At 32.5% G+C, this 27,867-nt stretch overlaps 1 protein-coding gene across 1 annotated transcript; it reads right to left on the bottom strand.

Annotated features, from left to right (window-relative positions):
* Positions 1–27,401, bottom strand: LOC143048150 (organic cation transporter protein-like). The gene is made up of 9 exons (XM_076221652.1): positions 26,890–27,401; positions 10,072–10,175; positions 8,734–8,888; positions 6,917–7,085; positions 4,400–4,627; positions 3,360–3,568; positions 2,788–2,896; positions 1,853–2,065; positions 1–325 (listed from the first exon to the last, which is right to left on the bottom strand). Exons 1-9 carry the CDS (start codon positions 27,277–27,279, stop codon positions 244–246), a joined length of 1,659 nt encoding a protein of 552 aa, XP_076077767.1. The 5' UTR covers positions 27,280–27,401; the 3' UTR covers positions 1–243.
* Between the last annotated feature and the right edge of the window lie 466 nt (positions 27,402–27,867).

The raw sequence follows: 27,867 nt of genomic DNA on the forward strand, positions 1-27,867 counted from the left end.
TTCTTTATAAAATATATTGTATTATTGGCTACCAATAAATTAAATAAGAACACATATTGCATAATATATGCAATACATATAATACAATAGAACTAATATATGAAGTGCCATTTTGAGGTTTTAATTGCTTCTACTTCTAGAGGGTGTTTAACGACATTAATTTGGCTTCCCATGAGGGTGTAACACGGTCGGCAACTGAACACATAGAAACAGCTTCTGAAGAAAGGTTGACTTCACTCGAAATCAGGTTTTCCCGTTAGTATATTTCTGGTCCCCTTCATTTTTAAGAAAAACGTCCATCTCCGTGCCCTTTTTGCGAAACTTCCTATTAAATATAAATTTAATAAACTGATTTTAATATTGATTGTAACAAGATATTATTCATAAAATTATAATATTTTTTTTCAAGAGTGACAGTAATAATTTTTATTTGTCTAATTTATGAATACCAATAATGTAGTTTATTCTTATCTAAACCTTGATAGCTCGCATCAACTCACCCTTTGAAACTCTATGTTTATCGTTTGTGTGGTTTTTGGTATGATAATAGTAAATCAAAATAACAAATATTATCATATACTTAGAATGAATAACATATAATTTTTACTGTATGATAATAGCATTAAATTAACGTAAATTCCATATTTTTCGAATTGGTGCTTAGCGGGCTGATATGAAAAGTTTATCACATGCTTCGAACGTTATCACATGCCTTTCCGTAACGTTATCACATGGCATTCCGGTGATACTCGGCAAATTCCGGAAAATACACCTCAATGCTACGTTTTTAGTGAAACATTACAGAAAGTGTACAAAACAATTATTTGGATACTGGAAAGTATATTGTGTAAAAAAAAATAAAAAAAAAAAACAAAACAAAAAATAAAAAATTATAAAGTAAACGCATTTTTTTAAGAGTTTCAAACAAAATTTAGAAAGTTACTTTAAAAAAAGTTGACCTCCAAACAGTGTTCATTATGTATAGTGTTGATTATTTTTGTTGTTGTTGTTCGATTCGTCCGATCTATATTAAAAAGTTTTTCTTCTCTGTTGAGTCATATGATAGAAAGATTTCATATCGAATGTACTAAATTTGGGATCCAACGTCCTTGAACTTTCAGTCTTTGAACTTCTTTTTGGGAACCACGTAAAAGGATCAATATATGAATCTGTTATTTTTCTCCATTGTTGAAGCATATGATAAAAAGATCATAACATGTCATTTTTCATATCGCATGTATTATCAGCCCTCGGTCAACATCAGCCCTCGAGCCATGCGGCTCTTGGGCTGATATTGAACCTAGGGCTGATAATACATGCGATATGAAAATAAATCAAAATAACAAATATTATTGCATAGCAGTATAATATTTCCCACAGAAAGTAACCAAAAGTTAGCGTGCAATAAATCTTCAAAATTCATGACATCATCAACGACAAAATCTTAGTTTAAACCAATTTTTTACTTTCAAGTATTATATTACTATACAATAAAAGGGTTATTGCATGCATATTGGGGAATATTGTCCCTCATAGAACATATATTGCCATCGCAAGCCTTAGCTCGTGCAATATAAAATTTCCCAATACTCATGCAATAACCCTATAATATCAGAAAATGGTGACTATCATAGAGTTTCATAGCAGATACCAGGTTTAATCCACCATTTTCTACATTTGATAATGCCTTTACCAAGTCAGGAATTTGACAGTTCTTGTCCATTCGTTTTTGATGCGTTTTGTTATTTGATTTTGCCATGTGATTATGGACTTTCCGAATTGATTTTCCTCTAAGTTCAGTACTTTTGTGATTTTACTTTTTTTGTAACTATATAAAACAAGTTTCACGTACTTTCTTGTTCCATCTGTTGCATCTTCGATGGTTTGAGGGAGAGGTTTACCGGCTGTTTCTGGTAAAAACAATGCCAAACATCCAGCTAAAATCGATAATCCACCAAAGAGAACTAAAGGCAGTGGTCCCCAAATAATGCTGAGTTCTAATATTTGTGGAGATAACATGCCACCTATTCGTGCACACATTGATGACACGCCCATACCAATATTTCTACAAGAAGAAAAGAAATTCCAAAATCAAGATTACAAAATCAGAAAAAACATAAAATTTTCAACGTCACAATGATCGAGAAGCTTGAATCCTTCAAATGGACATCAATGAATATACCAAACTTTTTAAACATGGTACCATGGGTGTATGTATATGTTCATTATTGAAAACATTCCAGCCAATCAGCATGAAGAACACCAATATGAGAATCGTTTATGTGATGCATTATCACCTCATAAATCAACATGTTCTACATGGAATTGTTGTCAGTTCATGTACAATCAATCTATCCACATGTTGTGTCTTGTGTGTTGTGCGCAGGTCTTGTTCCAAAAAAATCAAATTATTATAAATGGTTTTACCCCTTGTACATCCTCTACTCCAAATATACAGTGTCAAAATGGACGCAACGATAGTTATTTGAGGTAAAACATTATCAAGACAGCAACCTAAAACACAAATATATCAGATGCAATATGTAATACATGTAAAGAATACTTAATGACAATCTGTCAGTAGAAGTTTCTCTTTAATTTGTTTCGTTTTCTCACATGGTATGTCATATATATGTTATATTTCCTATTTTGCAAAATGGAAATTTCAAAATATATCTATAACACGATATATTTTAAAATTTCTAATTTGCAAAATAGGAAATATACCATATATATTATGTTATAATGGTACGACATTTTTCTTATAATATTTTGAATTATTCATACCTGACAACTGTAGGGAATACTTCAGCTGCCATCAGATATATTATTGCGTATGATGCTGTAATACAAAACTTTCCTATCATAGCCAGTATTATTTTTGGAGTTACTGAATCTGAAACAATATAAATTGTAACATTGATGAGGAATTAAACATTTTACAATATCTAAGAATCAAATTAAACAGACTAACTGTTTCTGTAAAGGCTGTCATGTTGTGTATCTGTTAAAATGCAGTTGAATTTAGACGCATGGTTCTGACTTTTTTGGGAGGATTTCAACTAACTTGATAATTCGGGTATATAAGCTCAGAAAAAAAAACACGAATTTAACTCCACACTATATTTACGTACCAGGGACTATTTTCACCAAAATTCCTACGACAATAAATGAGCGACGATTATATTGAAATCTTCATCCTGATTTTACCTGTAAATGTGTTTGAGAAACGCTGTCCTAATTCGTAACATTTGATCATTTCAATAAATGTATATAATGAGAACGCTTAACAAAATGCACACATATCACATAACAACAATAATAATTAATCAATTTAAAGAAGTTGTAGATTAACTTACCTACAAAGCCCGATGCTATACAAGCTCCTCCCCCTATGACCATTGACACAAATAAAGGTTTCTTTCTGCCTAGTCGGTTTAGAAGTAACATACAAAGAATATATGAAGGGATCTCTACAGCACCAGCGATACAAAAGTTAATGTAAGGATCACCTCCTAGATTGTCCGTTCCCAGTGTCAATCCGTAATACACCATTGCGTTAATGAGCCTGCAAAGAACATACAAAATACAAATTTAATATTTCCATATAGGGTTTTAAACAATTTGGCAAGCATCTTAGCAGTAAATCATGTCAGCATATTTACAGCAACACGAGTCGTTTACTGTGGTCTATCTGGGGCTCACTCAGACATGTTTGGTTTATCTTTACATACGCCATATCAAGATAAGGCAAATAGAATAAAAACACTCTTTTCAATTGTTTGGAATTAACTGTATGCTTTGTTATTTATGGAAGGAAATAAAATCTTAACTCAACAAATGTTTTTGTCAGCCTGAATAGTAAGTTTTGTTGTAAAAGAAATCTTACCAATTAAACCATACGTTTAAAGACAGCAACACCATTTTGGGTCGACAAAAATCTAATATTGTATGTTTCTTATCAGTCTGTACAGTAAAGACATCTTACCAATAAAACCATACGTTTAAAGAAAGACATCTTACCAATAAAACCATACGTTTAAAGAGAGACATCTAACCAATAAAATCATACGTTTAAAGACATCTTACTGATTAAACCATACGTTTAAAGAAAGACATCTTACCAATTAAACCATACGTTTAAAGTCATCTTACAAATTAAACCATACATTTAAGTACAGATATCTTACCATTTAACCATACGTTTAAAGACAGACATCTTACCAATTAAACCGTACGTTTAAAGAAAGACATTTTACCAATTAAACCATACGCTTAAAGAAAGACATCTTACCAATTGAACCATACGCTTAAAGAGAGACATATTAACAATTAAATCATACGTTTCAAGAAAGACGTCTTACCAATTGAACCATACGCTTTAAGAAAAACAACTTACCAATTAAACCATACGTTTAAAGACAGCAACAGCATCTTCGGTCGACACAGATCTAATATTGTATGTTTCTTATCAGTCTGTATTGTGTTATTTTGTTCTGATGTCATTTCCTCTAACATCTCCTCTTTTATCTCAACTTTGTTAATTTTAGCAACTTTTCGTATAATTTCTTGAGCTTTTTCTTTTTGATTCTTTGATAACAACCATCTGATTGATTCTGGTAAAAGCCTATAAAACAAAAATAAAAATTACCATCATTTTCAGCTCGTTACGATGTATGTACTCAAATGTACTGTAAGAGTCATATATTTGATCCCTGAAATGGCCAGAATGATAGTAATCTTCAACTCTCTCAATTTGTTTTTACAGATAAATGTGGTATAAATTTGATATCCATACAGGCACTAGCACCGTTAAGCCTTCAACAATGAACAGAACTTATACCGTGTAGTAAGTGGGTCTACAGATTACAACCTTTTTTAAATAATGACATTTAGTTTAAAATTTTAGTTTCTACTGTGACATTGTGACATATAACATGCTGCACATGACGTCATTGACCGGAAATTACCGTTTTACACCCAATTCATGGTACTCAAAGTTATGAGTCAAAGCCAGATAAATAATTTACTCGAATTAACCACTCTGTCCTGGTAAATGATATCTTGTAGACAAATGTCTTTTTGGACATTTGGACATATTTATTGATTGATTGTTGGTTGCTTTACGCCACATTAGCACAAAAGGCTATAGATATCGCGGCATTTGAACATATTCAAATATTTATTATGTTTGAATGTAAATTTTTTTTTTTTTTCGCCTTTCTTTCAAAGGCAAAATTTTAAAATGAGACTATTTAGAAAGTTTTGCATTGATGGTATTTCATAGTTTGACGCCCTTATACAGATATGGAAGACACAGATCAAAAAATTAAAAAGGAATATTTGACAGACCAAAACTAATGTCTTCTGAACAATTGGAAGGTCACAGGTACAATTAAACGCTATCGCATTAAATTTAATAGCCTGCCAAAGCAGTGCTTACAATGCAATTGAAAGTCCAACAAAGGATCAGATCGAAGTTAACAATAAAATTTCTTTTGGTTTAAAATATTAACAGTGTAGTATTACACCACTGATTAAAGATATATTACCCAATTTGAATTGTCGATTACAGAAAATCTTTGAATGATCACCGACATTTTAAAATGCCAAAACAAAGCTAATTATTTTTAGACCAAGAAGTCTACAGCTTATTTCATGTCCCCCTTCATAAGTACCGGCATAATGTGTGCCTTTAAAGGTAAAAATCAAATCTTTGAGAGAACAAAGTAATTTTAACTATTATCTATAGGTGACACTTCTCTCGTGTCATCCACTGGGACATCTCGAGTTACATTTGACTTATTTTATGTACACATTTGGAGTGGGTTAAATGGCCTTAGTTGCTCTATTCTAAACTTTTGTTGATTCCTTTAAAGTTAAGCGTTATACATAATGACTTGATCTTGTATTGTAGTTTTAAAGGTGTTAGCTTATTTTCAGATTTTTTTTAAACAAGATATGGACGGTCTTGATGGTATGATTAAGGGTTTGGATGGGGTTAAATTATTAAAGAATAATGCCCTTAAAAAATAAAGATTAGAGAATAACAGGTAAAAAAATGAAGATTAGAGAAATGCGTGGTCTAATTTTTTGAAGATTAGAGAAAACAGGGGTTAATTTTTTGAAGATTAGAGAAAAAAGGGGTGAAAATTAAATGTTTACAGAATAACAGACCCCTCCCCATCCAGACCCTCATGATTAAGACTCTAGTTTCAACATTTTAGAAATAATAAATCCTCCATTGTGGCGGTGAAATAAGCATTTTTAATCCATATTTGTAAATCAATAAAAAAGTTAGTGTAACATTTAAAAAAAAGTACTTTATCGCTTTTCTAGATTTAAGAACTTAATCGGCAACTTTTTGAATTTACAACATTAGTTTTTAAATAAAAACAATTTTGTAAATTTATCAAGAGATAATTGTTATCAAATATGTTGTTTTTCAATGATGAATAGCTTAGTTAGTATAATGTGTGAAACAGCCGTTTTTGTCCATTCTTCTATGTTCCTTTCAACATATATATTCACTTGTGACTTATACGTTGTTTATATAATAATCTTGAGAGAAATCCATAAAAAAAAATCCAAGCGAGGCTAATTGTGTATGCTTTAAAAAAAACCTAATGCAGCTTTGACCTCTCCTTTGCCGGATAGGCTAATAAACTTAATAATTATTATGAGTGTTATTATGAGAAAATACATTTTATTTGTATCCAACTAACTGCTTGCTTTGCATTATAATTATAATCATACATGCTAAAAGTAATATTAGTATGGAAACTAAAAGAGTAGAAAGCGAACACAAAATAAGCCCGGAAATTATTCAAACTTGAGAGCTCTATTTACATGATATGAATTTCAAGACTACGCTGTTTCTTTCATAATATATTTCGTAACAATTCAAACTACCTACCAATAATATGGAATAAACAAAATAACAGGCAATGTTATGGCAAGTTCGATATATCTCCAATCTCTTATGAGATAGGCAACAATTGATAATGTCATGAAACCAACACTATAGGCAGACTGCACCAAAAACCCTGCGTGTAAACGATAGGATGGTCCAACTAGTTCTGTACCTAAAAATATATTTCATATTTTTACATACGTCCAACTAATTCAGTACCTAAATAAATATCATATTTATACATTCGCATGTACGTACTGGATTTATATTGAAACACGCATTCTATAAGTGACTGTTCCGAGTAAGGAGCCTGTAATTGAGTGATTTTCGTTTTCTGCTGTTTCTCATATCTGTTTTCATGTATTTTTCGGCATAGTTTGTTCTTATGTTGTGTTGTTACACAACTGTCTCATTTTAGGAGCTAGAGTGTTGAGCACCAGTGAACCAGTTTAACTCTGCCACATTCTACATGTTCCTGTCCAGAAGCATATAATTGAGTGGTGGTGTTCTTTACTGTTTCTCAATACATATTGTGTTTTTCGTTTATTGTTGTGCATAAAAAAAAGAAGATGTGGTATGATTGCCAATGAGGCAACTGTCCACAGAGACCAAAATGACACAGACATTAACAACTATAGGCCACCGTACGGCCTTCATAGTTTGTTTTTATGTTGCTGTTACACCACTGCCCTATGTTACGGGAGGGTTTGGCGCCAACAAACCAGTTTAACTCTGCAACATTCTATATGTGTCTGTTCCAAGTCAGGATAATGTAATTGAGTGGTTGTCGTTTTTTTTAGCTGTTTTTCATATCTATTTTTTTTTCGTTTATTGTTGTGCATACTTTGTTCTTATGGTGTGTTGTTACACCACTGTTCCAGGTTCAGGCCAACAAACTTGTTTAACGCCGTCTCGTTCTGTTTGTGCCGAGCCAATCAGGAGCCTGATTCAGTGTTTGTCATTTGTTTTTCTTATTTCCCCCCGTTCATTATTAACATATAAATAACTAAAGGTCGTTAGTTATTCTCGTTTGAATTGTTTAATTTTTGTCATTTCGGCGTCTTTTATAGCTGATTACGCAGTATGGGTTTACTCATTGTTGAAGGCTGTATAGTGACCTATATCAGTTGATAATTTCTGTGTCATTTAAGCCGGTATCCTGTGGTGAGTTTCTTTCTTTAGAAATCATACCACATCTTCTTATTTTTATAAAGACTTTTCCGACATGAATAGAAAGTGGTTAAAATTTTATTTTGGTCACAATACATTACAACAATGTTAGACAACTATATGATTGAAGTGTTCCTAAGACTTTCCAGACTTTAAAATGAACATAATAATATAGTTTCAATTTCTAATCCACTTGTTGTATTAAGCTGCTTAATAATTTAAGGGCAAAATCTCATGACTTTGGTGAATTTGGTAAAGATTACTGGTAAACTTTCATGGGTAAAAAACTCAAATGACCGGTCAATTTGGTTCAGGTGTATCAAACTTTAACGTGCAACTCTGTGTATTGTTAAGCAAAATGATCCTTTTGTGTTATAGGTACACAAAAGAGCAAATGTCCGGCGCTAAATAATATATGCATAAAAGAGATAATACAATTTAAGAAAAATATTGAACATTCCGACAGGTCACACTAACCATTTGAGAAATATCGACAATATCCGGTCAAAGTCAGGAATATGTTGGTGATTTTCAGACTGTTCAACAAATCTGTGCAAGGGAAAAAGACACATTTGTGCGTTTTTGTTCTTTGTGTCCTTAAATTGGGGTCAAATAGTTAATCAAAATTTATTATATTTAGTTATATTTACCCATGGTATAGGCTACTAAGAATAGTCCAGTCTGAGAAGCACCTTGTAGTATATAGAATGGTATGAATACGAAAAAGCTTGGCGATGCGGATGCAACACATCCAGCAACTAACAACAGGAACAAATTAACGAACAACATAGGCTTTCTGCCGAATCTGAGGGAAAAAATTAAACAGTAAAGTTGAAGCAATTTTTCAGAAAGTTTATAATTCCATTTCGCAACCTCTTATTAATTTTTTTTGCTGTCTAGAAACATAGATCTGTTGTTTCACCTTCATTCCTTCTTTCCATTATAAATTTCTATGTTTGTGGTAGATTGCTATTTCTTTATATTCATATTCATATAAGAATGATGAAATAATGGAAATTTTCTAGGCTTCCTATGTTGTGATGTTGCACTATTGTTTCATGTAAGGGTGAAGGTTGGTAACTATTATAACGTTTAAACCCGCTGCATTTGTTTGCACCTGTCCTTGTCAGGAACCTGCTGTTCAGTGGTTGTCGTTTGTTGATGTGGTTCATAAGTGTTTCTCGTTTCTTATTTTTTTATATAGATTAGACCGTTGAATTTCCCGTTTGAATGGCTTTACACTAGTCATTTTGGGGGGCTTGTATAGCCTGCAGTTTGGTGTGAACCAAGGATCTGTGTTGAAAACCGTACTTAGACCTATAATCGTTTACTTTTAAAAATTGTGACTTGGATGGAGATTTGTTTCATTGCACTCAAACTGCATCTTCTTATATCTAAGTACCAAGTTTTTGGATGATATACTAGTACAGCTGTTTGTACTTAATGTGCTTCACAAAATTTATTTGTACTAAATGAATATAAATCTCCTGCAAATTTTATGAAATTTGAAAATGATAACAGTACAAGGTGCTTTTTGATTTTAACCATTGTTGTGTAGATTTTAATATATTTTATGTACTTTGCTGTTTGTTTGCAGTGTAAGTATTAGACATACCCAAACATTAGATTTTAATATCAGATCTGCATGTCAATCATACAAATTTCCTTAAAATAAGGCCTAGAAAAATGCATTACTTTTGACCATGGTATGACCTAATCTAAAATTACTTTTCAGATCAAAAATGACACAAGAATTAATGTTTTAAAAAACTTAAAAGAAATTGGTTGAAGTTTTATAGGCTTTATCTATAATCACACATAAAAATATGGGCTTTCTGTAAGATAGTAATCTAACTTAATCCTTAGATTTATTATTCTTTTTTCTTTAACTCGAAAATGCAGTTTTTTTTAAATTTATTTTGTATGAAAGTAAAGTTATTCTTATCAGTTTTATCCTTCATATCCTATTTGAATTACGTCTTACTCACATGTCAGAAAGCTGACCAAATATGACAGCTCCAAGTAGACGCCCAAAAAAGTAGAGTGTCTTTGATGTACTTCGTAACCAATCATTATCACAAATAAGATCAAACTGCAACGAAATTAATATAATATATATTATATTTTTTTTAAATTTATACTTTTGTTAATATGGTTGCACATAAACTTTAATACTCGTCAGTCGTCACAGACAACGCCACCGTGTAATCTATGACGTTGTTCTACCTCCTATATGGTTGTATTTAAAGCTTTCGATTTAGAAATATAGAACAGTGTCACAGTCAATAAATGGGGATAACAATTCGTTTACCTTTACAAAGCTTTAAAACATCACAAAGTTTAACCAGAAGGGAACGTCTTGACTCATGTCTTTCAGTTTGAAACACTGGCTCATAAAGCCAAAGGAACCTGCACCGCTATCCAGATAAATTTTTACCATTGAATTGTTAAAGAGAAGATAATATCTTAGGCTTCAATGGCCAAAGTAACCTGTACCGCTCTCCTCACCAACATATCCTTGTATTGTAAAAAAGAGGAAGATATCTTTCAATTCAAGCTATAATTTATCAATGTCATTCGATATCTTTTTTTTTCGTATGTACCCTAAAAATCCGTTTACTTGTCAAACTTTGTGGTTAGAAAATTTTACACATACAGACGTTTCTAGAATTTGGTTTTGTCTTTGTGTTGACAAAAGACATTTATTGATTGACAACTGTATGAAGCCAAATGACTGGAAATAAGTTATCTCAAAATATTTATTTTAAAAGGAAAACATGGCGGTGTTTCCAGTGGAGCAGACAAGGCATACCATTCCGAAGTACCTGACGGTTGAACCCAGATTTCGGCGAACTTCGTGTAACAGGTATTCAATATCGTACTTGTCTTGTGAAGAGTGTTGTAATGCAGCAAAGACAGACTAGGGCCTTCAAATGTTTACGCGAGCCCTTGAGTTGAGATGTGGTAAAAATGTATTACATGTTTTTAAAATCCTCCGTTAAGATTTACGTAATACCACTATCGTTTTGGTGGTTGCTTTGACGGTCAGTACGAACTTAAATTCAAAGTATTTTTAAAACAGTGTCCTTATCTATAGGGTCAACATGTTCAACAGTATCAAATAAGTTCTTAAATACACAAAATTTATAAATGTTACATATTTAGTATCTCTTTAACAGACGTATAGGAAAAACCCTAATTTATTCAAAACAAAACCATCAGCAGATAACAAAACCGCTTTTTCTGGAAATAACAAAATATTCCGCAGCAACTTTTTTCATCATTTCAATTAGTCAATGGTGTACTGAATGCAAATCTGAAGGCAGAGAAAAGGTGACATCAAAATGCATTTTTTTTAGTTTAGAAACTAGTGTACTTTTGATTACTATTTATTTTTTGTTAAAACAGTGACAAGACATTTTTGAAATTTCGATATAACATTTATCATGTTTTAGAATTATTTTAAGTAGCTCATAGTACGGGGGAAACGAGTTTATTACATTGGTTGCAATGAATTCCATTGATTTCCCAGTTAAATAAAAACCGATAATTTCACATGTGAAATAAACGTGGTTATTTCATTCTCTGACGTCACACAACAATAGGCGTTGCCAAGACGTCGATAATGGCGGATCAAAACAAATTGCGAATGCGTAGAAAAAAGATATAGTTTCTTACATGTTTTACATTAATGTCTTTTAAAAAAAGCCATTTGCCAATGTAATAAAAAGAATAACTAATTAAAGAATTCAAATATCGAAAAATATTCAACTCGTGACCGAACAACACTGATAATTAACTCATGCGATACGCACCTTCGTGAATTAACCATCTCTGTGCCATGGGCCACTTTTGGGCCATTTTTTTCGTACTACGTTCAGTGCCAAGGGGCCACTTTTGGGCCATTGTTTTTTTTTACTCTGATGCTGTAAAATGTACTGTGACGTAACGTCATTGTTCTGGCTCCTTTAAAATACACAAAGCGCGCCAAATTGTTTAATTTTTTAAAAATTATGAAAGGTGCGTGTAAATCATAATTTATTACTAAATACGCATTTGATGACTAGTGTTTCCCTAAAATAGTATATTTTTATAATAAATCCATTAATCTCTTACACATATTTTTTTTTGTTACAAAGTGAAGATTAAGGGATTTCTTTACAAGTTGTTACAGTATAGACATGATTTTTTGACAGCTACCTTTGAATTTTTCGGGTCACATCTATCTCTGAATTGGTAGGTTACACTCCCATGCATATTGACGATGATATGTGAATATATACCTGATTTTGTACTAGCGGAAAAGCAAATACCAATTTTCAAGTTCTGGTTTAACCAGGCCAGATCACTTTTATTTGTATTGTGCCTTTAAACATATTTCTGACATCAGACTCGGACTTCTCTTGAACTGAATTTTAATGTGCGTATTGTTATACGTTTACTTTTCTACATTGGTTAGAGGTATAGGGGGAGGGTTGAGATCTCACAAACATGTTTAACCCCGCCGCATTTTTGCGCCTGTCCCAAGTCAGGAGCCTCTGGCCTTTGTTAGTCTTGTATTATTTTAATTTTAGTTTCTTGTGTACAATTTGGAAATTAGTATGGCGTTCATTATCACTGGACTAGTATATATTTGTTTAGGGGCCAGCTGAAAGACGCCTCCGGGTGCGGGAATTTCTCGCTACATTGAAGACCCGTTGGTGACCTTCTGCTGTTGTTTTTTATTTGGTCGGGTTGTTGTCTCTTTGACACATTCCCCATTTCCATTCTCAATTTTACTTTTTAAAACTTAAAAACTTATCTTATATCAGTACCTGCTTCCCTTTCTGTGTGTTCTCAGTTCAAGTAAAGATATTGTTACTCAATCTTTAGTTCTATACACATCTTGTAGACTCATAGTTTGACTTTTTATAGCCTGTTTTAAACAATTTTTTGTAATGACGTTACCAGTCAATCTGTGGTATTTTCTGTCATCCTGTAAATTGTTTATTTAGTTATTGACATTAAATAGACAAAACAAAACAAAAACGTTGGCAATATAATAATATTTAAGAGAAAATATGACATGATTGATTTATTCTTCAATACACACATGATTATTCATACAATCTTTGTGTAAGCCTTTGTAACAGTTTCTACACACCGTTTTTGTTCGATGACGACCGCCAAATCCGTCTCTATCCGAACACACGGAGCAATCCTTATACTTGCCAATTTTCCGCAAGCGTGTTGTCTTTGGTCTGCCTGGATTAGCTTGTGCATTCATTTCACGAGATAGCAGATAATCGCATGAAAGATCTTCTATAATTGATTGTATAAACTGTAGTCTACTCTTGACTGGTCGATCAGACGTGTTTTTGCAATACAAGATATATGCATTAATTACAATGCGCTGCAAGAAATTAAATGCAACCTTCTTCCATACCTTAAAAGTTTTCCTATTGTCATTATAATGCGTTACCATCATGTCTGCCAGATCGACCCCGCCCATGTTTTTATTATAGAATTCAAGTATTTTTGGTTTATTGTCATTATTTTGGGTAGCCTTTTCGTACGACGATAAAATACGGACGGATTTCCTTCTAGCCCTTTCACGATAGACACACATGAGAATAGGTCCCTGTCTTGCGTATTTAAATTCGCGTTCCGTTAATATGGCATGTTTGATCATGTTTGGCATGTTTCTGTTCTGTCGAATTGTTCCGGTAAAATAAGTATCTAGTTGAAAAAGCTGTTTAGCTAGCGCGATGGAAGTGAAAAAGCTGTCGCACACGACATGATATTTTTTACGAAGTAACCCAGCTCTTTCTAACAAGTTATTTACAACGTAGGAACCCTGGGTTAGTCCTGGTGGTGTTGGGTCATATGTCTTTCCTCTATAAATTATGGCGTGGATGATGTATCCTGTTACTGCCTCAACCAGCATCCAAACTTTTACCCCGAACTTTGAGCTTTTTGATGGTATGTATTGAAGCATGCATGTTCTGCCCCGTGTCCCTATCAAACTTTCATCAATACTTAAATTTTGTTCCGGTTTGTAATGAAATTGCGACTGTCTATTAAATAAATCAATAAGGCACTGAAATTTTGCTGTTGGACTGTAATTTGGGTCGTTTCTGCCGGGTATGTTATTGTTGTTAGTTAGATGAAAAAATTTGAAAACAAGTTGAAATCTGTTTCGACTAAACATTTTCCTAAACCATGATGTGTCTTGACTAGGCAATTTACAATTCCAATATTCAGCAATAGTCGCTTTTCTAACCAAACCCATATTAAGAATGACGGCAAAGAATCCTTTTATTTCAGTTAATGTAGTTTCTCCAACTTTAGGCCAATCATGTAGCCTTGAGAAGCGTCTAATCCTTTCTCGACTGGCTATGAAATCTCTAGCGTACCTACAAGAATATCGAAAATGTTATTCCCTTTAAAAAACGAATTTTCAAAGGTATAGAAAAGAAATAAGTCTGAGATTCGATAATTATATTTTTTGGGGGCTTTTGATATATCTTGCTTTGCATCATGAGCTCTTGCTCCGCGTTGAAAACCTTACGATTATCAGTATTGTTCCTTGTATCAGTCACATTTGTTCTCTAGTAGAAAGTTTTTGGGCAATTAAACCACATCTTTTAATTCTTATTTAATATTTTTTTTTATGTAGAGTTACAATTTAACATCGTTATATAAGAGTTGTATCAAATTTCAGTTTCTGACAGTCGTGTATATAAGATTGATACATTGTTATAAATGCCAAATCAACACTTTCCAAGCTGTTTCTGCTCTTTGGAAGGGTTGCTGTCTCTTTGATATATTCCCAATTCCCGATCCAAATTTAAGTACTATTTATGTAAAATGTGCTAACTAACAAGAATAGAGATACCGTAAATTGGTATTGTTATTTTGTTTACTCCATATGTAATTTTGTCTAAAATTCATTTGATATATTTATAAATATCGTTACGACTATAGCTTTTAAATAAATACCTATTAGTTTCCTGGACAATTTGCTGTAAGAAGTTTAATGTCATCAGTAGGTAGAAATAGGCTATAGGTTTCGAATTTCGGTTTGGCATATTCTGTGGTCCAACAGTTTCCTGAAAGTCTGGCTGGCGACGCTCTTCTTCGGGTGGAAATATCCGAAACCAGGGTTGAAGCACCTGCTCGTCATTTCTATCATTTTCTTCTTCTCCTTCTTCACCTTCTTCACCTTCGTCACTATCATATTCAGTTTCTAGGTCACTTTGGTCAGATTCGGAAAAAGATTCATCTGAATCGTCCATGTTTTCGCTGAAGATTTTTTTATGATGACGTCATTGATTTCAATGACGTTGACGTTCCAACACCATAATTCCCGCAAAATTAAGACTAAACTTGTTAGTTTTGATAAAAAAAAACAATATTGCACTTACAGTAATTGCTTTTAGTATGTATCATACAAGTAAAGGGATGCAATTTTCTTTTATTACAAGATTTTACGGACATTCATGCTGAAGCGCTATAATTGGCATTAAAAAGTTATCCTAAAATAACGGAACTCTAGTTCTCGCTGTTAATTATTTGTCCAATTTCTACATCAACTATCATGTAGGTGTATATGATCGGATTACAATAATTTACATTCTCTGTCAGTTGTTTATAATGCCTTTTCAATTGTGATTAAAAAAATCAGTAATTGCATTTCAGCAATGTATGGAAAAGCTGTCGGTCAATTCATATGTTGTTTTTTTTTTTGATACGGGAAGACAATACAATTCATTATAAAGGTTTAAATATAATTGTCTTAGGTCAAACTCAAAAAAACCAAGTCTATGTATGATCAGGTATGCGTCTTTTATTAGAAAAAAACAACAGCTACTTAGGCTAAACAAATCCATATACACAAGTTTTAAATAAGAAGAAATAATGTATTTATGAATATAACATGTATAAAATACAATACAAATTATGCTTATTTATATAAAAAAAAATCAATTTTCCAGTAAATTTTCATTTTACCCGCGGTTTTTACCTAACACTTTCTTGCAGTAAGCCTACACTATGACGTTAGGGTACAGTAACGTCATAATGCACAACCAGTCTGGATGGAAAAACAAGCCTTGGCACTGAACGTATATTTCTAAGATTTCGCTATGGCACCGAATGTGTTGTTCGGTCACGCGTTGAATATTTTTTCTCTATTTGAATTCTTCGATTAGTTATTCTATAAATATTACTTTGCTAGTTAGATTATGTTATGATCCTAAACATAATCAACTTTATTTTCAAATGACTTCTTAAGCTTTTTCTGTATTTTAACATGTTGAATAGATGAAATATTTTGACTTGTGTTGGCTTGAATTTGCTTAGTTTCTTCTGTTATCTATTACACGTATATCTGACTCGTATTTCTTTTTAACATGAGTTTTATGTACTGACGTTGTTTATCATCATTTTGTTCTTTCATTTGTCTTTGTACTATTATTAATATTACTTTTACTGTTTGGATTGTTTTCTGTGATATCCATTTGACGTGGCTCGGTACTTATACATCCCGTCAATGTGTTTGTATTATCTTTCATTTTTGCTGGTGTGTTTTGGTATATGCGACGTTTTGTGTTTCTTTGGTTCTTATAACGTGACTCTGTACTTTAAAAAATCCCGTCATTAAGTTATTGTTCAATTATATGTCATTATATTATAAGTGTTCTATCTTAAATTTAAAAATACTTTGAACGACAAACGACAAAGTTATTTTACTCGTGTAATGGTATTAACCTTATGTGGATTCTTAAAAATTCTAAAGAACTTCTGCACAATTTTCAATCTCGGGCTAATTCTGAAATTGTTTCTAACAGAAGTTTTGATTTTTTTAACCCTGTATACCACCATTCCCAGTTTTTGTTTAAAAAACATTGAACGACAAAATTTATTTCTTTGTGATGTTTTTTACATTTTCTGGTGTCAGACACGCGAAGCAATGAATGTGGTATTTTTAATTTGATAGATGCTATTGTGCTTTTTTGTAAATGTTTGTTTGTTTTGAGATTGTAACACAGTGATGACTGCTGTACCCATATTAACCCTCTTACTGGGGGAAGGACATATGTGTCCTCCCCTGGTGTACTGCGGGAAGGACAAGTGATCACAAGTATATGTCCTTTGTGTAAAAAAATGATTATTTTTTCCTTTTCGTAATATTTCTGAAAAAAACACCTTTCCTTCAATTATTAAATATATTTGATTCATCATGTGGTTATTATTTTTGTTGTTGTTTTCTTTTTACCTATCTTTTTCATAAAACGTCATCATTACGTCATATATTATTTGACGTCATTCGACGTTGACGGCATGATAGCGCTATCAAATTTTAAGGTGCATTCACACGATACGATTTTCAATTCGATTTTCATTCGATTTTTACCTGTGCACCTGCTTTCGACTAAAATCGTATCGTGTGAACACTAAAATCTGAAGTCGAATGTCAAGTCGAAACGTCGTTTGGAAATCGAAACGTACGCTATTTCCATTCGACGTTTTGACTGGAATCGGACCGTGTGAACGCCAAATCGACTAAATTTATGAGTCGATTGAAAAAATCCAGCTTATAAATTTAATCGACAATATTCCGATTTTCGCATCATTCTAAACGTTTTAATTCGTAAAGGAAACATAGTCATCTTTTGTTCATAACACCTGGCCACCGTTTTACAAAGCCTTCGGAAGTCTACGTGTCATTAGATCCATAGTGACAACCATCGTTAATAAATCTTAGGTTTTACAGCCGTTTCACAAAGCCGTCGTAATTAATGATCATGAATAATTGGTAAATCCTGGCATAACTTACTTCTGCTATATTATTGTGTACTTGGCTGGGGGACTATGGTTAGACCAAGTTACGAAAAGGGGATGTGGTTCCTATTTGATAAGAACTTCCTGGCGGACTTACATGGCGTTAATAGGGCGACAAGTGCCAGTAAATGCAATAAATCCCTTAGCACTTCCAAAGTCAAGAGGAGTGGCATTGGATGAATTTGCCTGTTCAAGAATTACAAAAAAAATAAGGAAGATTAAGAAAGTGTTTCATACACAGGCGCTTGCATGTTTCTATCCATGGGAAGACCCACTATCAACATATCTCCAAAGGATGACGAGGGGCCAGCATTTGTTTGTCGTGAGCAGTTCCGTGCATTGGGGGTCTCATTGGGGGGTTCCGATCCCGGATCCCGCTTACTGTTTTGTCAGATTCCCGTATCCCGCTTACACTATGTACGTAAGCAATTCTCATGTTTTTGTCATTTCCCGGGTCCCGCAAGACCTCATTTCCCGTTTTCACGCCACAATAATTTGACTTTCACGTGTCACGCTTACAAAACATCGGCAATCCCGCGTCACGCTTAGACCCCAATGAGACCCACTGCATTGAATGTGCAAGCCGCATATGATGCAAATCTTAAGTATTAAATTCACTTTTAACTCAACTTATATTTCCTTCCCGGCTTTCTTCTAGACTAGACAATGTTCTAAATAAGGCTTTCTATCTCGTCCGCGTTCGGATATCTATTTATAAATATTTCACTTCAGGCACAGTGGTAATCGACAAAGCGTTTAACCCTCTTAATGCCAAAGCGACACATATGTCGTTCTAGTGTTGATGCCAAAGCGACATATACGTCGTTTGGGGGTTTGATGCCAAGGCGACATATATGTCGTTTCAACAATAGTATATACTATAAATCAAAATTTTGCAATCTTCACTTCAGTAAATAATTAAACCTTTATAACATTGTTGACCATCGGTCATCTTAGTGTATTTTGAAGCAATGACGTAATATCCATGACGTCATTATGACGTTATAGTTATGGCAAAAGTAAATTGAATTTTCTTTCTCAGAAAAAAAAACCACGTTAACCAGCGGCAAACGGCAACGTTGGTTTTTATATTTGCAGATCTTTGCAAGCACATGACACTGGTGCTGAAATTTAGTGATTGACATAAGAGCTGGAAACACAAGATAATTGAATAAAACCGGGTCACCCTTTTTTTTGCATCGTTACTTATTAGACGTACATAATTAAAAACACTTTATTGACGCATTTCCGACATATTCGCTAAACTGTGTGTTGAAAAATGACTTATAAAGTTTCGCACATGACGTATGTTCGAATATTAATGTTTATGTGTTTTTCCTCTAAGACAGTTCGAAACAGGAAATCGCCCCGTCCACTCATGACAGAATAATGGCACAAGAAAACTCGATTATTAACACTGAAAAGAATGTTAAGATTTGGAGTTATGAAAATTTAGAAAAACACTAATTTTCAGCATGGAACTATAAACAAAATTCACCTTAAATGATCGATAAAACACACTGTCAATGTTCACATTTTCCTATCTAAATTGAGTTCCTTTTATCCAAATGGTGTTTGATTGATAAGCGACAAATACTTGCAAGTTGACTTTAATTTGATAAACTAAATTTCATATTTATTAGTTTTCGCCCATTGGAATTACTCCTTTTGATGTTTAAAGTGTTCTTTATTATTGCTAGCTTAGTTCCTGCTATGAAGGTGGAAGGGTTTATTCATTTTTTTACAAACATACGTTTCGTAAACTTAAGACTTTTATTTGTCTGAATCCCGTAGGAGAAATATTTATAAACATTTATTTTAGGACTGAAATCGTGTCACTATTAAACATTATATATATATGGTGCATTATTGACGGACACTTTCAGTCGGCTTCACATAATTGATAGACGAAATATTTAATTTTAAATTTTAACTAAAGCTATTTTAAAACTGAATTTACGATTAATTAATTGCGTGTCATTTAGTTCAGCGACAAATATTTCATACTTATAATTATAATATAAAAATAAGGGGATTTGGTTTAACTGCCAATGAACATGATGAGACAACAATCAAACAACGTTGAAATGAAGTGGATGTTAGCAATTTTGCAGGCAACCGTACGGCCTTCAACAATGAGAAAAAACAGTACAACTAATCGCCTACAGAAGGCCCTGAAATGTAAAATGGGAAACAATTTAATCGAGAAAATGAATGGCCTAATTCATAATACTATATTTGGCTTATTCATACTCGTGTATAACAAATAAGTATTAATCATTTAATTGAGAGAGAAAAAATGAAAATTAACGAATTTTAACCTTTAAATATTTGTAACGGGTTCTGTATTTCTATATCCAATATGATTTCTAGGAGACTGTATTGCTCAGGGACTATTCATCTATATTAGCATCAGCTTAATTGAATTCCATATAGACCCTTTACAGATCCTTATTTAAATAACAGGTTCATGACATTATTTTGGTATTTTTTAGCCATGCATGCATACATGCACCATCTGTAACTAGCTTGAAATTTTAAAGGCACCAGTCTTTTTTATTTGAAGTCGGACTTTTCCGGATTTAATAGAAGCTAGGGATTTGAATTTCACTAAACGGGAAACCAGACCTGGTCATGAAATATTCATAACCAAATTATAGAGAATAAACTGATGGAACAATATGTTCTCCGAGTGTTTGGCATTCATTTTTGTAATTTAACTTAAAAGGATCTTGTCGATAAAATAATTCTCTATTTATCTGTGCGATGATTCACATTAAAAAATCAAAAATGAACACCCATTTTTTTGGCATTCGTTAGAAGACTTAGAAGAGAACACGAAAAGATATATAAGAGGAGACACCCTCTAATGGCACAATTTTGTTACACAAAACCAGCAGCGGTTTTTAGGCCTTTAAAATCTGGACCTATTTTTATCTTTTGATTCGGATAATGATGTAACATATACAATTAAGAAATAATATAAGTTGTTTTGCACGTGAGGAGTACAAGGAGTATGAATACTAAAATTATTTTAGATAATAGTTACGGGAAATACTTCCTTTCATACTGTTTTGTATTTGCTAGGTTTTTGAAATGGATGTGGTTCTTCAGAAATTTACACAAAAGGAATTTCGTGACCTTCATGTTATTTTTTTTATATAGGCCAACATCAAAAGACACAATAAATTAAAACAAACATTCAATACGTAATCACACCTACAAAATGTATAATACTTCATGAAGTAAATAGTCCCGTGTCGAGACGGGGATAAATTCAAGCCAGTCTTCTGAATTTATCCCTACACATTATATGCAAGAAAAAAATGTGAGATATAAAAAAAAAAAAGGCTTCTGCTCGCATGGTTCATGTATTCAGACAGCACAGGACAATGATATGAGGCTAAAATATCCCGACATTATTCGCCTCCTTTTGTATCGGTAATTGTTATATCAAAATGTTACTTATAGAAAAATAAAAGTTCTTGAACATGGATAAAAAAACGATTATAACTGACGCTTTATTACCCTTTTAGAAGAAATGATGTACGAACCCCTTTCATACAGTGGCGAGAAGAATATTTTCACGAACAACTTTGGGCTATATATTGCATTTTTTGAATAAATTTTATAAAGTTATTTCTTATGGGATGTCAATCAACCAATAGATTTATTTGTTATCACATATCTATTTGTTTATCAGGTTATATTTATCATTGAACAACTATCTTTTACTGGAGATTTTTTTATCCTGAAATTTGCCATATATTTTACCAAAATTGGTTTGAAAAATATCAGTATAGATGTCCACATCAGTAGAAAATAAAAACAATCAAAGATAAAATAATGACCATATAAACAAATGTATTTCCGGCAATTCCGTGTCTTTCAACATAAGGTTTGGTAAAAATCCTCCCATAAATACCCTAAAATATCTTTTTAAAAACTGTTATGATATGAAAATATGTAGCAAAAAATTGTAGGCGGCGCATAATATATACTTTAAAAAATTCTCTCTCAATTAAAAAAGATCTTTTTATAATTGCACGAATTCAACAGCATTTTGAAAAATATCAGTTTACTTTACATTTGTGAATCTCCTTGGTCCATCAAGATGCAAATTTGTATAGAAAGATTTTAATCAGTCAATATAGAATTATCAAAATGTTCTCCTGGTCACCGCCCTTGTGAATGCCGTTCGTGTATAGAAAAAACTACTTTATAAATCAATATGAAAAAAATAACGCCAAAAAGACGACGTCAAAAGAATTCGGCACTGGCGACGTCAAATTGTTATTGCCTATTGACAACGTCGAAATGTTGATTTTTTTAAATCTGGCATCAAGAGGGTTAAAAGAGGATGTTTTATTCCCAAATAAAAGAGCTCATAATTAATTGATTAATACAATGTATTATCATTATTTTTTTTTACAAATAATTCACTAAAACAATATTCATAGTAACAATATTATAAATTGCACCTATTTTGAAAAAATTTTCACCTACGTTTTTTTATTATTTCGACAAAAGTTTCCTTTCTGTGTTTATTTTGTAAAGGTATCATTGTTAACACCAATTTAATTTTGAATTTTGAAAAAAAATGTCGATTTTAAAAGCTCACTAGAGCTTGTGTTACTTTTGTTTACTTTGTATCGACAATACATAAAACTTTGATTTTGAATCCATATTGATCCATATTGAATCAAAGAAAAAATGGTCTATACAAACCTCCAAACGATCCAGGATTCCGTAATGAGGAGTACCCAAATTGCAACGGCCATACTTAAATCCAGTTATTAAAAATTGAAAAACAGATGTTTTGTTCCATTTTTCCAAATATGAAGATTATAGAATACATTGATAGAACGTCGCTAGCCGAAACAAACATGTAAAATATAGCTAATAGCGCACACCATCCACAGATTCCAACACCTGAATAAAAAATACAGGTATGCAAAGATATTACAGTTAAGAAGGGATTTTATGGTGGTAATTAGTAAGCATGCAGGTAAAAATGTGTGTTTGATTTGGATTTGTCAATCGTCAAGCATCAATGTGATATGATAATGAATATGACAAATGAAATATGATATGAATAGATATAAGAAGATGTGGTATGAGTGCCAATGAGACAACTCTCCATCCGAGTCACAATTTATAAAAGTAAACCATGATAGGTCAAAATACATGCTTCAACACGGAGCCTTGGCTGACACCGAACAGCAAGCTATAAAGATCCCAAACAATTCTAGTGTAAAAAAAAACCGGAAAAACCAACGGTCTAATCTATATAAAAACGAGAAACTAGAAACACTTATGAACCACACCAACAAACGACAACTACTGGACATCAGTATAACTTAGAAAAGAATAAAAGTAGTAAACACAAGAAATATTTCAAGTGATGACACTAGCGTCGGTGCAACCGTCATCTACACAGAAAAGGGAACAAGACGATTACAGTGTATCACTGATGGAGAATATTTACGGAAACAGGTCCATTTTATAGTATACATAGCAAAACATTTTACAGCATTGACATATTTTTGGCATCTTTAAACATTTCTATTAAAAAAAGGATATAAAGTGTGCATGTGTAAACACCATTAATCTTAAATGTGTCTTTCTTAAGAAATTAAGGCTGAATATAAATTGCGTCATAGTTAAGCCAATAGAATGGTTTTGTTTTTAGGTGTGGCGATATTTATGTTGGGGCACATACATTCTTTATAACATTATATCAACTTGAGCATAGTTAACCTAATAAGACAGAACTATTTAACTCAGATTGGTTTGTATAACTTGCTAATCGTTTGACTTTTAAAAAGCTTGCCTATGCTTTGTTTACCAAAATATGAGAGCTTACTTCTTACGAATCAAAAAAAAAGTGCACAATCACTTGCTATTGAAACGGGGTGATACACAGTTTTTTACATAAAGCACTACCAACTGAAAGTTTCTGTAAATTTTGCGGAGATAACGCAGAATATTGTGCGCATTTCCTTTTATAATGTCCCCAATATAAAAACCTTCGGGAGAATTCATGTTTAAGTTTTCAAAAATTGGTTAAAGTAAATGTTATCAAATCAGTATCATATTTAATTAATCAAAATAAAATGGCTGATGCCAACTAAATTTGTAAATATATAAGACAAGCATTTTGAATATATAAAAAGGAGATGTCAGATGTGGTATGATTGGCAATAAGACAACTATCCACCAAAGTTCAAATGAAGTGGATATAAGTAGTACATTGTAATAACAGGCAACCGTACGGTCATTAAATTAAACAATGAGAAAACCACAATTCAAAGTTCAAAACAATGCTTAGTGTCAGTTAGTCTACCAAAAATAAATAAAGAACTATACAAAAAATAGACTTGTAGTTATAAATACAGCATATAATAAATTTTCTCTTATTTTGCATTATGTTTTATTTACATTACTTGTCATGTTGTATATGTCATGTTTGTTGAAGTGCACTTGGAATACGAAATACCATCTTAGCTTTATCCAATGAAATGTTTGATTTGATCTAAGATGACCAACCAAAAACAAGTAAATCTGACTTAAAATTTTGTAAAGTATAGTGCTGTTTTGCAAAAACTGAAAGTTTTCTTCAAAACACTGCAAAGTGCTTGACTAATTGAATAGCGCAAAACTTCCTTAGGACGTGACGTGATCATCATTATGACGTTACGTTATGTCATGTAAATAACGTTATTTAAAAAAAAATAAACATCTATACTTTATGTTTCGTAATTCTTCAATTATTTGAGTTACCATGCTGTTATACAAGACTGAATAACAATTTACTGTTTTTGGTATTTTTTACTGAAATTGACCCGTTTCTGGGCAATGTTTTGAAATTTCGCTACGCAGCAAGAGGGTTAATACTTTATTTATTATGTCTGTTTTGTTCACGCATCGTTGTAAATATAACAGAATTTGATGCGACTGTCATAGAAGGAGAGGTTTAGCGCTATAAAACCAGGTTCAATCCACCGTTGTCTACATTTGAAAATGCCTGTACCTGTTGTCCATTCGTTTGATGTGTTTTGCCATTTGATTAGGGACTTTACGATTGAATTTTCCTCGGAGTTCAGTATTTTTGTTTTATTCTAAATTGCCTTGAGGTATATGGGGAAGGTGGAGATCTCACAAAACATGCTTATGTTTGCCACATATTTGCGGCTGTCCCAAGTCAGGAGTCTGTGGCCTTTGTTAGTCTTGTATGTTTTTTCTTAATTGTAGTTTATTTGTATGTTTCAGAGTGTGACGTCCATTTTCAATGAACTAGTATACATTTTTGTTGAGGGGCCAGCTGAAGCCGCCTCCCGGTTTATGATTTTCTCGCTGTGTTGAAGACTAATTGTTTGACTTTGGCTGTTTTCTGCTCTTTGGTAGGGTTGTTGTCTCTCTGCACATTCCCCTTTTCCATTGTCAATTTTATTAATTGAATGCATTTTTAAGCAAATATTTACTAATGTTAAAAACATGTCCGTCCATTAAATGTATGTGCTCAGTCACCAAGTTAACTGAAATCAAATAATGTATTGATTGCATTTGGATTTAGTTTTTAACCTTTCTGTACTTGCGATAACCGTATAAACTGTAAGTGGGTAAATGTTTGGAATTAGATCGACTCTAAAACGATTCAATTGATTGATTGGTCGGTGTTTCATTAACCTCCAGCACCCAACCAATCAATTTAGTTTGATTGCAGACTATCTAAAACTAAACATTACCCATGTGCAGATGCAATTAATTTAAACTGAGGAATAAGGTATGCGATCTGATGTTATTCGATCATAAGTTTTGTAAATTTTATCTAATATATAAAATAGTTTGGTCAATTTCTGTGACTCTTTTTGCCAATTAGCTCACCATAACTGAAAATCAGCAAAATTGGTTGCAAAACGGAAAAAAAATATTGTGTTATCCAGACATCAAAATTTCACTTGAATTCAAAAGAAAGCGCTCACAGTGGAGGTTTCATGCCCGAGGGTAACACAAGCCTTCTGTGTTGACAATTATCCCCCCCATTCCCTCTCCTAATTGATATGGTCACAACAATAAATCAACTGTTTACAAAAAATTGATTTATGTTGAAATACTAACTTAATGGATTTTCTACCCTCGGAATAAGTAACATAGAGGTATTTGGAAAAATCTTTCGGAAATTTGGGACCTCATTGCTCTTTTACTTCTAACTTTTTTAAGTCTTAAAGTTTTCAACATGTTTTATTCGAGCGTCACTGTTGAGTCTTTCGTTATAAAATATTTTTTTCCATCATTATTGGTCATTGAAATGAAATTGTGAAAATTAATAATAATTCGCTTTTTGAATTACTGAACGTTAACTTAACACCTTTTCGTGTTCTTTGACCGTCATGGTCTCTATGTTGTTTAAAAAAGGAATTATACATTCAATCTTTAACCTCAAATGAAAGCATATAAAGTTTATGTTTGAAATAATTGGGAGATATTTAAATCATTCTTGCTATTTTACGCTAGAACTATGTTTTTAAAGGGTGGCTATTGTATAACTGTTCGAATTTAATTCTCAACTTTCCAATGACCCTCAATCAGGTACAATGCAAGCTTGCCTTTTGGAAGTAGTTGCTCTCGTTAACAACCTTTAACACAAATCAATGCAACGTATTGTTAGAAAAGGCTTGTCTTTTGAAATGATTGCTCTCATTAATGACCTTAGATACGATATTTGTTTACATGTATTGACATTAGAAACACGAGTAATTGTATAAAAAAGACACAGTATTAGGTCACTTTCTACTTATTTAGAAAGTATAATTTTTTCTTGTAGCTATTTTACTATTTCTGCTTAATTGATGTATTTTGTTTTAAGTAAAAAAAAAATAAGAAAAACAAGAATGCAGCTAATTCCATTTGAATTTGGGTCTTCCTATACATGTTGTGCATATAAAATTACAATGACAAATACCACAATATTTACAAACCTGTGTTACTATAGTTGGTCCATACACCTCTCGAGAGTAAATCCAGTTATCACATTTTTCTGTAGATATAGATATATTGTTTGATCTTATTTGGTCCAGAGTATAATTACCAGAACTCAACAGTTTGATAGTATCATCTGAACTGTAAATTTCACAGCTCCCTTGCTCTAGGAGAAAAGTGCGAATTTCTTTCTCAGTTATATTTCCGTACACAGAATCTGATAAATTAAAGTTTGACACTGAACACTTGTATTCCGGTTTAGCACCAACAAATACCATATTCATTGCATGAAATGCACAAACAGCACCAAAAAGACATATTAAGAAAAGTCGAATTTTCTGAAAGCGTCCAAATTCACCAACAATATTAAGTAGTTCATCGAAATGCATGTCGAATGCTGATGCGTCGTTTTCGTTCTGCAAATACGACTTCCAGTTAATCACACGTGTCCGTTAAATCTTCTTTTGACTGTTGATTTAAATGAGTGGGAGAATTTTACAGTAATCGAATATAACTTAAATATTAAAGGTCCAATCATTAACTTATTTATTTAAAAGTTCTAAAAATAACAGTTAATTAGGTCTTTCCACTTTTCTGTGGAAAGACCTATTGTTTTTCTTCTGATTATTTTTTTTTTCTTCCGCCAAATTCTGTTCTTGCGATAAACATTTGTTTCTCAATATGTCGCTTAGATATTTGGTATATGATATCGAACAGTTTTTGCGCTTTTGAAATTTACCCTGCGTAACCGAATACTTTTCTTTGTAGGAGTTATCTCCCCAAACACTGTTTTCCTTGTGTCCAAGACTCCTTCGCAACCGTAAAAGATTACGACAAATTTATTTTACAAAATTGCTCGTTATATCCTTCTCATGATTTGTCCTATTTTGACAGAAGCAATATGATGCTCCATATAAGAGTTATTTCCCCTTATGCATTTGATATAAGTGATATGCATTTCTATCTTGTAAACCATA

This window comes from Mytilus galloprovincialis, chromosome 10 (genome assembly GCF_965363235.1).
Source record: "Mytilus galloprovincialis chromosome 10, xbMytGall1.hap1.1, whole genome shotgun sequence".
NCBI classification, from domain to species: domain Eukaryota; kingdom Metazoa; phylum Mollusca; class Bivalvia; order Mytilida; family Mytilidae; genus Mytilus; species Mytilus galloprovincialis.